The sequence below is a fragment of the Lytechinus pictus genome, chromosome 3, assembly GCF_037042905.1.
Source record: "Lytechinus pictus isolate F3 Inbred chromosome 3, Lp3.0, whole genome shotgun sequence".
NCBI lineage: Eukaryota > Metazoa > Echinodermata > Echinoidea > Temnopleuroida > Toxopneustidae > Lytechinus > Lytechinus pictus.
Genome location: NC_087247.1, coordinates 64,381,105 through 64,394,661, shown reverse-complemented (window position 1 = coordinate 64,394,661; position 13,557 = coordinate 64,381,105). Strand labels below are relative to the sequence as shown.

Genomic DNA, 13,557 nt, shown 5'->3' with positions numbered 1-13,557 from the left:
TCAATGTGTAAGATCATCATTGGTGTATCAACTTTTTAAAGAAAGAAAGTGGAGATAAGACATCATCAACACATTCATTGCATTAAATCATTATTGACGGTAAATGACGAGCTGTGACTGGCTGTCAAGGTTAACAAATTAGGCTTAGTACCAGCAGTAAATTGAAGTGAAGCAACTAAAATAACGCGAGGGTTCTTACAAACTCCTTCTGGTAGCACAGAATCGGGTCTGTTAGCTGGATATACACGCTGCCTCGAGCATGCACAAATGAGTGAAACTCCTTGCTCAGCTGAGCACCTTTAACCAAGATGAACAGTATACATGTAGTTCCGCGCATGCTTGAATTATTATTATTGGCATACAACTGTTTCACCAAAACAATGCAAAATTTAAAGATGCAATAACCTTTATTTCGTATTTCATTTTAAAAATATGAAAATATTAAACTTATTGCTATGGGAACGCCTTCAGTGGGGTGACACGTTTCGCGCAAAAATTCAAAACCGCAGCGTAAGCATTCTACACATAGTGTGTGGAGTAGCGCACTCAAAATGTGCGAAGATCGCTCCCCGAAGAACGCTTGTGTCCTCACTTACGCTAAAACCAGTTTAACAAGGCAAAGAAATCTTGAAAACTACATCGCGAGGTGGTTTTATGAACCGGTTTGGAAGATCGCTTCGACCGTTCTTTTAACACGTTTTAACTAGTTTCAAGTAAACTAGTTTTAGGAAGGTAGTGATAACGGTGTCTTTGGTACTACAGGGAAGTGTTCAAGCAATCATTTAAAGCAAGGATTACTATTACATAAATCAGCACTACTGTACTGATTCTCTCTGGAATTATATGAAAAGTGTGTGCAAATAGCATACCCAAACCAGACCACTTGATATCAAGATTATGTCATAGAATTATGATTAAATCTCCTTTTTTAAAGTGATTTTAGCAACAATGGTTCTGAATATTCATGATACAAAACCTATAAACCACTGTCAGCATTAATAGTTCTATATTAAGACACCCCAAAAAATGCTTTCATACAACCACATCTAAAGCAAATAGTCATTAAAATATTAATTCCAATATTCCATAGTAGTTGACTTGAACACAACCTACATACCATGTAAAGACTCTAAGATGATTGAGTGATTCAAGGCCTGAAGGCATGTTTATAAAAAACACATATGCTAAAAATAAATTCTCAATATTAGACATATGGTATTTTCATCCTGACATGCTGTACCTTAAACCTGGCCCTGGCAGCATATCATCATAAGCCAATACAAATATTCACAAGCAGAAAAATTATCTTGAAAAAAACAACAACATTTCATGAAGATTTTAGTTCATACTGCAAGACTACATGTAATTGGAGAAATCAGAAGGTAAATATGTTCTGATAGAGATATGGCATAAAATGAAAACTCAATTTTTTCATTTATATCTGAAGAAGTTGATTATAAAAATCCAGCTTTGGGAAAATAAGTAAAAAGTAGAAGTTATTCCTTTTTTTCATACACTCATTCTTTCTGTGCAATCTTTTGGGAGTTGATAATATGGAAACATTATTTCTTCAGGTTTTCCCTTGATTCATAATGCGCTTGAAAGCTTTAATTGTTCTGATTTCACAACAGGGCCTTATAACATAAACTTAGCGATTGATTGTGAGGCATATTTTCATGATTGATTAGGACTATACAATACAATCAAAGAAACTGATCGAAAAAATCCACTCCACGATCAATTGCTAAGCTTCACGTTATAGGACCCAGGTATACACAAACCAACAGGAAAAAAACAGACACACAATAGGTTAACTAACGCTCAAACAAAAGTAAAAAGATTTCTTTCAGTTTCAAAATACAAATTATAACATTAGGTGGTTTCAAACCGCCTCGATCACAAGAATTCCTGTTAAATTACAAGAACTAAATTCCCGTTAATTATTCCCACATTCACACTGCCCCGAAACATACCCTTCGGGATAAGTTCCTGAAGTTACTAGCATGCGCAGTATACGGTCTGATAAGCAAGCAATGCGTGAGATTCAAAATCGTTAGTTCAGCAGCCACCCATGACGCCCGCACCCTACTATACGCTGTGCTAAAAGTTCCCGTAATTTGCTTTCATGCACATTGCCAAATACCTGCAACCTTGGAAAAATCCCCGCCAAAGTTCTCGTAATTTTGACAAGTACCTACTATTTAGCGGGTATTTTCTTTCGGGGAGATTACGCGTAGCTTGCTTTCACATTTCCAAAATACCTGGAACTTACGAACTTCGAGGCGGTCTGAAACCACCTATTTTGTACTTGTTTCCTTTCCACTAGTTATCGATATAATGTAAAAATATCCCTCAACAAGCAACACAATCTTCTTGTTATTACAGTCTGCATAATGAAGTAAATTTATATTTCCCCAACAGGACAGACATTTCCTCCTCAAACATAAAAAATACTCTCATTTCTTTCCGCTTGCTGTGTTGGGAGTACATTACACTCTACATAATGTGAATGGATGTAACAATGTAGCCTACAAATAATGATGGCCTGTACGTTGCAGTGCAATCATCTACATCAGTACAATAACGTACAGCAAAGTCTCTGACCAGGCTCTGAGCTAAATCATTCAATTTATGCAGATAAACTTTCAGAATTTGTTTGAATTACTCTTGCAGACTACATGTACGTTCATTTTTTTTTTTTTAATCTTTAGTATATGGCAGTGATGGACATGAAAGTTAAATTCCATTATTTTTGCCAATCTATTCATTCCAAAGCACTTCAGAATAATAGTGTGTTCAAAGTCATTTTTGTTCAATTATGTAAACAACTCCAATCCCCCCCCCCCCACCCCCGGAGTTGCAATTGTATTTTATCATCTTTTTTTATCTTGCATTATCTTCTAAAGTTCTATACTATTCTATCTTCTGTGTTTTTGCATTGTAAGATGATGTGTGGGTGGGTGGGTGTGTTTTTTTTTTTACCGGTTATGATATTTGTGTATTTGTAGGGGCCCGGCTACAAGCAATTTTGCTACCTAGGGGTCCTCACCATTAAGTAACTTGTAACTTTTTTTTTGTATTATTTTGTTGGTATCATGTTATTTCTGTAAATATTTTGATGTTTTTTAATGGTCAATAAATTGAATAGCAACTGAATTGAATAGCAAAAATGATATCCAAATAAAGTACAACCAGATGATCAGTTAGTTTTGAAAGAAGTGGAAAAAACAGGGTAGTGAAAGTCATATAATATTCAAATCAAAGAATAAACTGGATTATCACTTTAAATTTTCTTTGATTTGCTTTAAATTTGCTTTGAGATTTCATGCTTGCTTCTCATTTTTATGACAATAAGATGATCAGAAATATAAATATCTTCTCAAGGAGAATTGTTCATTGTACATGAACATATGAACATAGAAGTATTCATCTCTCAACCTCTGCAAGTAAAATCATGAATTTCATTTATAGAATTGTATACACACATAATTAACACCAAGCTTATGAGGTAAAACATGTTTGGTTTTCTGATATCATTAATTTAGTTTAACTAGATTCTCTTAAAATCACTGTTTCATGGAATGTCTATTGTCAATACATTCACAAAGGCTAGAGGTAGTTTTATAGTCCTCTTAATTTGGCCTTAAAATTAGAAGAAAAATATGGAGTACAAAGTCAATTCTGTTTTACGATATTGTCCTGAATATTATATAAAGAAAGATGAAATTTAGGATACATAGAAGTGTGAACTAGTATTGTGAACTATATTGTAGACATATATACACCCAACATTATCAACTTTACAATTGACTATAAACTTCCATATCTTTTGCTTGGAATTTGCAAAAATTTCCACCGATCTATGAATATGCACCATTTTGTAGCATCACAATGCAAAATGTATATTATAATGTATCATTAAAGAAGTTGTTCTTCTAATATCTCCTCTAAAATAATATGAACTAGATTAAACATCCTCCCAACTACAAATTAGGAATATTCTCCTAACAATAGCAAGACGATTCCCAATCTATGACATATATATGAAATAATTCTCACCTTGTGCTTCTCATTCATCCATGCCATCTGAGGAGGTGTTTTGTCAGCCACACGGATCTAGTCAAGGGAAAAATGAATTCAAAAGAACAATATCATCAATAGATGAATCCAGTACATGTATATTCAAATAGCCATAACCCCCCCCCCCCTCTCTCTCTCTCTCTATTATTTGATGCCCATTGTTTATATTGTACAGAGAGTGGTACATTACCTTGGCCTATATGATTATTACACCAAAATAAATACATACCAGTACCTAATCTTGACAAATTTCAATGTACAGCCTGGACTCCATACAAAAATACATGTTATGTTTACTTGTATGTATGCAAGCTCTTGGAGGAAAATGAAGCATATATTCTGTAACAAAATATAAAGTATAAATGTACTGTTAAAGCAGGACAGGGATACTCCAGGCTGAAGATAGTTATATCTCAATATAGAGAGTAAAATTCACAAAGCAAAATGCTGAAAATTTTATCAAAATCGGATAACAAATAAAAAATTTATCGAATTTTAAAGATTTGCATTATTCTGGTGAAACAGTTCTAGGCATGTCTTCATGAATATTCATAAGGATGGCTGATGATGTCATACCCCCTTGTTCTTTTGTATTTTATTATATGAAAATAGGTTTATTTAGTATTTTTCAACCAAGAGCTAAAACAATTGGATTGACTGATTAAGTGCATTAGTTATTTATTGCTGCAACTTATTTCATTATAATGGAGACACATCATTCACACATGTATGAAAAAAATGAAACAATTATGAATATTCATGACAATGTGCATATATCTGTTTTTCACAAGATATTGCTAAACTTTAAAATTCAATAAACTTTGTTATAATTTGTTATCCCATTTTAATAAAATTTTCAACATTTTGCTCTGTGAATTTTATTCTATTTATATTTTCAACCCGGAGCATCCCTTTAGTAGGCCGCCTTTGACCTGGTATATGTAAGCAGGTAATGTACCGTCCCCCCCCCAAAAAAAAAAAAACCATAAATGTTGCAGCAATTTTATGGATATGACCCCTTCCATTGGCCAGCACTACAGTGCTCAACGTTCATCAATGCATATTTTGTCATACCTTTTTTTGAGGGGGAACTATAATGCAGGAACAATGGAAAATTGCACTACAAGCAGAGCTAACAAAGTGCATCTGAACAAAAATATATATTGGTGGTACAGGGACGTGCCCCTTTATGACCCCCTTTTTCAGAACTAATTTTCAGTTCTCTAGATACTCAAAATGACAAATTTCCATTCAGAAGCCGCCTCGCTCACAAGACCCCTATTATGAAACATCTCCGTTCCCCGGCCCTACCTATTTAAAATTGTCCAGCGCGAGCACCGTAAAGCTAGCTGCATTCACGGCTTCATATTCCCTCTATACCACACTATACTAGCGCCCACATGCACAGCGCTATAGCGCTATATTGTCCAGTGCGAGCACCGTGAAGCTACATGTAGCTGCACGCACCGCTTCATATTCCCTCTATACAACGTCGCTAGCACCATGCATGGCTTGCGCCCACATGCATACTGCTAGCGCGCACCGTACCTAGTTGTACCGCGATCCCATTCCATAGACCATTTTTCACACTGCCCTTGTTCCCAAGACTCCATATTGTACCCTTGTAGTCAGTTCCTTAGACCCCCATTTCAGAGTTTTGTGAGTCACACCCCCATCAAAATATAATTCAAGGGTATGTTTATGCTTCCAATTTTCAGTCCAGAATCAGTGTTTTCATACGTGATTAGTCCAAACATGGTTGCGTCCATGCTTACTTTCATTCAAACATCTTTTCAGAATGCCGATTATAATCTTACAAAAAAGGTGCGTTTCAAAACTTTGTCTGACCAGAATCAGGGATTCTAGGGAAGTATAAACAGGACGACGATCATAAAAATGTTTAGGGGAGATTGGGGTTAGTTGGAACATTTTTGACAAAAATGGGTGTTAAGTCCAAAAAGATTTTATTCAAGAAACAATCAATATATCAGCTTAAAGCATATATCTAAGGACTACAAATGTACCCATAAAAGCCTTTAACTCTATGATGGTTACTGAAAAAATCCACCTGAACAAGACCATCTCAACTGTTCCAAGTTATTCTATATACAGGGTAGGTTGGAACATGGTATGGGGTAAGTTGGAACACTGCATTGTCAATTAAAATTTTTACTAAAACTACTACATGTGTATAGAAATTAGAAAACATAAAGTTCAACAAATCACAATACACACCTTTAATATTTGTTCAAGTTCAAAATATTAAAGGTGTGTATTCTGATTTGTTGAACTTTATGTTTTCTATACACATGATATACAGCTACCGGTACTCACGCAAGCTGACGGACACCGTGTAGTAGAATTCTGCATTTGTGTGCGTTTGATTTTACAATTATGTTGCAGCATGGAGCTATTACAGATGTATGGTTGCAGTTAAGATTTTAAACCAACAAATTTGCTGTTCCAAATAGCCCCTTGAATTTTGTTCCAACTAACCCCAGATCGAGGCCCATGGGACATTTACAAGCTTACAGCACAAAAAAGTGACTTCACCATGGCATATTAATAACCTTATTTTGTACTGTAGCTTGGTACAAGTGTCTATTATACCCCCAAACTGGCCAACTTGATTTATAAACTTCTCTGAGATAATAAAACATTTCTGAAAGAGAAAACAAAATACTCAGAAGGTGAAAACACAAACATTCCTTTCTTACTTCACCAGGCTTGTTGCACATGTGTTGTTTGTAATATGGTGGATGACTCTTAATAAATGGCAATAAATAGAGAGCAATATTGCATAAATTTATTTATATTTATAGGAGTTAAAGAAAATTACAATGTTTCAACTTACCCCGCCTTCCAACTAACCCCAACCTCCCGTAAATGACGTCATTTGGTACATGCTTGGACGGTGAAATGAAAATCTGTGGGCAAATACAGTCCCATGGCTCTAGCAGGGAGCTTCTCCCCCAGAATTACCTCTCCCTGGTTCTAATAATAACCAATGTACATTTGCATACATGTGTGATTATGAAAATTAAGTACTCTCACTATTACTACTCCTCTAATTTGTCATCATGATGAATGTTGAGGGATTAAAAAGAAAACGGAACATGAGTCATGATGAGGAGACATTGGTGAGCCAGAAGCCCCGGTAGCATGTTTTATAAACAAATTGATGTCTCATTATTTTCTTATGTATATACTTTATTTTGTCTTACTATTATCCTTACCATGGTGGCTATGTCAAGTTGCTCCATGCAATTACTAAAAGATCGGAAATTGTTCAAAGTTAAAATAGTCCACCATAACAACACTTGGGGAAAAAAACTTTCGAAAAAAGGCGTGCCAAATTTGACCTTGCTTTCCTGCTCAACAAAAATGATGCGAAGCCAGGATCGCAATTTCGCCTCTGAAAAATTAAGCATAAACAGCACTCCCAGAACCATGTTTGGGATCGACATTCTAAAACAACGTTTGAAAATGCTGATTCTGTCCCTCCAATAGAAGCATAAACATAGGCCTACCCTAAGATTATGAAACAGAGCCTGTATTACATACAGAGTGTGATGTTAAATTCATTGACATGACCAACATCCCACTACAAAATTCATCCTGAAACTACAAACTGTGGTGTAAACAATCATTCTTTACTTTATTTCTGGTCTACATGTATATATCACAAACTACCCATTTTGAAATAATTTGATAAATTACCATAATACAGAACCCCAAATCTCTACTTTATGATCTATTATCATAAGGGTGTGACAGCCTCCACTATTAACATATTGAAACAGACAATTACTCAATATTGCTGTAATTACTACAACACATCACAACTCTTGTTATACATGCTCTTGAAAATCAATAACTACTTTAGCTTCATTAAGAGGGCAATTTGAAACCACAAATAATTACCTGGTAAATAAGTCAAGTAGTGTGTAAAACAAGTGTTTCTTAATTAATTCATTCACAGGGAGGGCAAATTAAGAGCTGCTATAGGTTTTCTGACAAACTCTGACAAGATAGATAGATAGATAGATAGATAGATAGATAGATAGATAACTGGTTTATTGATAAAAAACATTGTTGCGACAAAGCGTAATTGCGATGAGTTTACAGAGGCATTACATAAACATCATAATACGAAAAGAAAATAAAAATATTAGTTCAAAAGTATATCACATGATCATATATGACATGTATTGTATACAATATGTCATTTTATATAAAGAAAACAGTAAATATAACAGTTGGATCATTTGCACCCTTGCATACACAAGTTGTCCGGTCGGAGATCTATATAATCGCATCAGAATTTGGGTGCAAATCTTGGTGAGAATTTCATCCTCATATAAATTGCATTTAATGGAAAAATTAAAATTCATAGCTTAGATATTGTGGGTTTTAGTAACTGCATGTAATAGTAAGCTTGTAAAACTGAAGGCATGACTCCTTACAATATATCAATCTTAATTTCTATGAATTTGTAACATTTTTTTTGCTTTATTTTTAGATTAAACCTCATATGCAACATTCATTTTCAACTCACCATTTTGTCTCACTTATTATTTTGCAGGTTTTATAGGAATGAACACATGGGTGTTTACTTCCCTTGAAACTCTGTTCTAATAATCAACCAGTAGAACCCCTAGTAGGTTTGGGCCTCATAATTGAAGACCCTCACAGCTTACTGCCAGCTATTATTAATTTCAGTCATTCTCACAGTCATACTGACTGGTGTATGCAACACTCTTTATCTCATATTATTCCAAGTACTCAGATGGCATTGAAAATACTATGTAATATCTTTATCAGATTCTACATCCTCTAGCAAGCAACTTTAATTTTTTTTTTAAATTTTAACTTTTAATGTATGTATGTATGTATGTAGGTCTGTCTGTCTGTCTTTATTCATTTTATATTTATTTATTTATTATTATTTTTTTTTTTTTGGGGGGGGGGGAATAAATGCAAACATCATACACCTTTGTCCCTACAGTGTACTGTACATGTTTAGCTTATTTTTTTGTGACCAACTGCATTTGTAAAAACTAATATCAGGTAAGTAAATCCTCATTTGGCCAATTTGGTGTGCACACAATATGGCAATATCTAAACCACCTCCTCTATTTCACTATCACTATCAAAATGTACATTATGTATTACATTTTCCTTTTAAAAATAGAAATAAAAATTGTAGTTATACTTGCCTTCGCTGCTAAGTCCTTGCTCACCAAATAGTGCACAAAGTTCCTCCCAATAAAACCACAACCTAAAAGACAAAGACAATACAGTTTTGAATTTAATTGTTATCTGAGATTGCTTAAGATAAAGTGTGAAGTATGTCCCATCAAAAGTTGATTTCAATATTGGAGAAAAATCAAATAAGCATGACACTGAAAATCAAATCTGAATTGGATGTAAAATGAAATACTGGTACTGACATTGTTCACAAAAACAGTGTACATTACAGTTGGTAAGCAAATAAGAGAGCCAATAATGCCACACACCCACTATTTCCTTTTTCACTTTATTTTATCAAATATTTCATTTTTCTCCAAAAATTATCAAATTGTTATTATTTATTTAATTAATGATTTTTAATTCCCCTTGGTAAATATGAAACAATTTGTTAATATTTCAAGTGTGTATGTGTGTGACAACACTTGCTCCTGCATTTGTATCCTGACCAGGATGTACATACATGTAATCATGTTTTGTGATAAAATAAAAAAAAACTTTGAATAATAACTTCTTATTTTACATACAATTTTGATTAACTTTTTAGCATCAATTTTATACTTGTCTGATTTTTCTCTGTACCAATTTTTTTTTTAATTTCAATACAAATAAGCATTCAATTAAATGCTCTGCCACACGCAACTTGCCTTCTGGAAACATTGTGGGTCCCTGCAAAAAAAAAGCCTATTACAGACCTACATAGTCAATGGGTTAAACAATACAAGGAATACAGGTAATCAGAAGAGCCAAAAATGGACTGTAGAAAAGTAGAATTAAGGTGTTCTATAAAATAAAACTACAGAGTCAAGAAGACATTTGTTTTTAGAAGCAAAATAGTGAGTTAATATTAAGCATCATTTCAGCCTTTGTGCATTTAACATGCGAGAGGCCCCCTGATGGCTTAGTCATCATTCATAAAGGTACTTTCAGATATCATTAGCTTTGTTGTGATGTCCATTCCAATAACATTCATTGTAGCTTAGGGAATCCAGAACCCTTTTTATATGGCTTTATACTGAAAGTCCCCGTCATATCGTTGGGGATCATCAAAACTGTCATATCAGAGAAACAACAGGGCTAACTCATTCCAGAGAAAATCAATTTCAAAGTTTACTATAATTTCTGTATATTTTTTACCCCAGCCTTTTTAATACAAGATTTTCATTGCTAGAAAAATACATGGTCAGAAAGAACAAGACAATTGCATGACCCTGGTATCCTTATATTTACACAAAACTGAGAATCAGAGAAAACATCGCAAAAGAGCTACAAGCTTGTAATTTCGGTTTGAGTGGTTAAAATTTTCCCTAAACATACATCATAGGGAATACAACAATGGCTGACCGCATTTTTAATACACACGATTAGCGAAACGTATCACACTTTCACATGCAAAGTCAATGCATGCAGATATGACGGTTTGGCTGACAGCGCATTTGCATGTTACATATATATGTGCAGCTGTTGATTGCTCTGCTACAGTATACGTTTTCAATGGGATTTGTATGTCATCGCCTTGAAAATCTCCACATGTACATGTACATTAGAAATTAAAACAAACTGCTGCCTAGAAATTTATATTTAGTAGGACTTGAAAGTTCTTTTCTACAAAAGTTTCCAAAATTTTTTTTTTAAAAGACCAAAATTGACTGTTATGATGGTTCGGATGAACACACACGATATATACATGTAAGATAAGATAATGATAGATCATTATTATGAGAAATAGTCCCCCACAGCTAATAAGATAGTTAATAGTACGGAAGATGTTAATCATCGTGGTAGGTTGAAATCGGAGTAAGAGATAATCTGTTGTCTCACGATGTGGCAAACTGAAATTGCGACGTTTCGACTGCACCTGCTAGTCTTCGTCAGGCTTCGTAAGATTATCTCTTACTCCGAAGATAGTTAATGTTCACACAAATAGAAAACTAATTTATAACTTAATATACTCAATATAAAAATTTATTTTTTATGAGTCTGAGAATCCCTTACTAAAAACTGAATCTTTAGCAACTTTAGGAAACTGTGCTGGTAGGATGTACTAGTCAGTATCTAATATCCTGGAAAACTTTATACTAAGCTGTAAAGAAGATCAACAATGATATGAAACATAGCTGGTACTAGGACATACATGTACATGTACATCTACAAGCAGTTAAAACTTATACGTTTCTGGTTCACTATACTACAGGGTTCTGTCTTCTACAGTTATTACCATTGGCAGATATAGAAGGGGGCAGGGGTCTTCTTCTAGAACGTAGTGGATCGAGGCATTAATTGAGGGCACTATGAATGTAACAAAGCCAATGGCTATGATATTCTATACTTTTGGTCAGTAGTGAATAGTTTTCAGTCCCTCCACAGGCTTTAAGTGACTACCAACAATCTTGCAAATGGAATAAATATCTAAAAACGCAACACAAGCTTTTTATGTTTAAATTTATGTATTTTATGTTTTGAGTATACGCACTTCAGAAAGGAAAGTATTTGTGTCTATTGCACGTAAATGTTTAGCAGTTGATTTATTGATATATATCAATAATAATTTCAGCTATAAAATGTAGGGGAGATGGATGGGTACACGATCAGTGATTCACATTATCTGTACATAAAAAGGTGCAGAATTTTTTACCATAATAGGCCCTACAGGTTTGAGTTTCACCATCATTCTTTAAAGATGTTTTGCATAGAATCCTCAATGGAAATCTGTTATTATGTTTTCTAAACAATATCCTCAGTCAGGGTATTAGTATTTTCCAGAAGTTTGTGGATGGCACGATGGTACAGTATGCAGTATTCAATGAAATGTTCTTCATATTGACCAATAAAGTTCCAATAACTTTCGTTTTTTTAACAATAATTATCAATTTGAATGTCATTTTCTTACAAATTAGAATCCTGAAATTTCTCTTTCAAAAAATATGTGCTAAAGAATGTTTTTCAGAGACACTGTATTAAACCAACAACAAATAATAGAGGTTTAAGAAGACTTTGAATATAGGAGAAAGTGTGTGACTCACAATATGCTGATGCAGTGACATTTCACCATGAGTCACATTTTGTCTAGAGCACTCACATCCAATACATGTCAGTAATATATAATTATCAGTACATTGAGAGAACATGAACATGCACAGTAGATACTTTACATGTAGCATTGCAATCCTTCTTTCAATAAAAGTACAGTACTTTTTTGTGTGCATGTTCTGTACTATTGATACTCTTAAATTATACTGACATTTCTCTATCTGCTACTTAATTTCAAATTGTTGTTTTACATTTTAGGGGCGTGATCTGGATGTCACACATTTTGCACACCACAAATGTTCAAACTAAAATAAAGCCTTACTGGGAAGGCCAAATTGAAATAGTCTCACTCTCACCATTTTAATACACACAGTGATGGCTGATAATCTTAAGTGCAGCCCAGAGATGCTTCATTTTTGGTACTTTCAGACCAACTAAAAGTTAGAGAATATTTCCTGATTAAGAAATTTACCCTGATCTATCCCAATCAATACGGGTCGTGTGGTCCAGTGGTTAGAGCATTGGACTCATAATCGCAAGGTTGTGAGTTCGAATCCCAACTCTGCCATTGTCTCCACTTTGATAAAAAGGCCCAAGAGTGATATCTGTCGTTTACGTCTATTACGATATCTGTCTATTACGTCAGCCACTATGACTGATTAACCTAGACGTAAAATGTTTCCAAGGTAATTGGTTCTATACCAGCTTGGCGTTTACCAGCAAAAAATGCTGTCCTGCCGAGTTCCTACGGGAGTTACCACAAACAGAAACAGAAACAGAATTATGTACCAAATATGTTAACCTGTGTGAAAGCAAAGTACTCCTAAAATTCCAGGAAGAAAATACCTGCTAAAAAGTAGGTACTTATTAAAATTATGAAAGCTTTTACTCAGATTTGTAATAATACATATACATATAGCACCTTTTCCATGAGATACAAAGGGCTTTGAGATGCCATCCCTGATCAGCACAGGAGATATATAATGTACAACTTACCACAGAGTGAGTAAAACCAATTTCATGAAAGGATAGTTATAAGTTACTTGGTGGGTGATATCTGAATTGCAACAAGAAAATCACAAGTCTAAAAAGCTTGTTAAAAATACTAATTTGATACCACAATCACAGAAATGGTTCAAAATATCCAAGTTCTGTCTCTTAGAAATAATGCTTGTACATGTATTTCCATAATTTCAT

The 13,557-nt window shown here is 34.2% G+C and overlaps 1 protein-coding gene across 1 annotated transcript in view; it reads right to left on the bottom strand.

Annotated features, from left to right (window-relative positions):
• The window catches only part of LOC129256820 (uncharacterized), a 33,637-nt gene extending 24,251 nt beyond the window's left edge, over nt 1–9,386 (bottom strand). Inside the window, exons 1-2 of the mRNA XM_054895012.2 lie at nt 9,300–9,386; nt 4,060–4,116 (exon numbers count right to left, since the gene is read on the bottom strand). Of these exons, the coding sequence (XP_054750987.1) occupies nt 4,060–4,086 (27 nt within the window). The 5' untranslated portion in view covers nt 4,087–4,116; nt 9,300–9,386. The remainder of the gene's footprint in view (nt 1–4,059; nt 4,117–9,299) is intronic.
• Between the last annotated feature and the right edge of the window lie 4,171 nt (nt 9,387–13,557).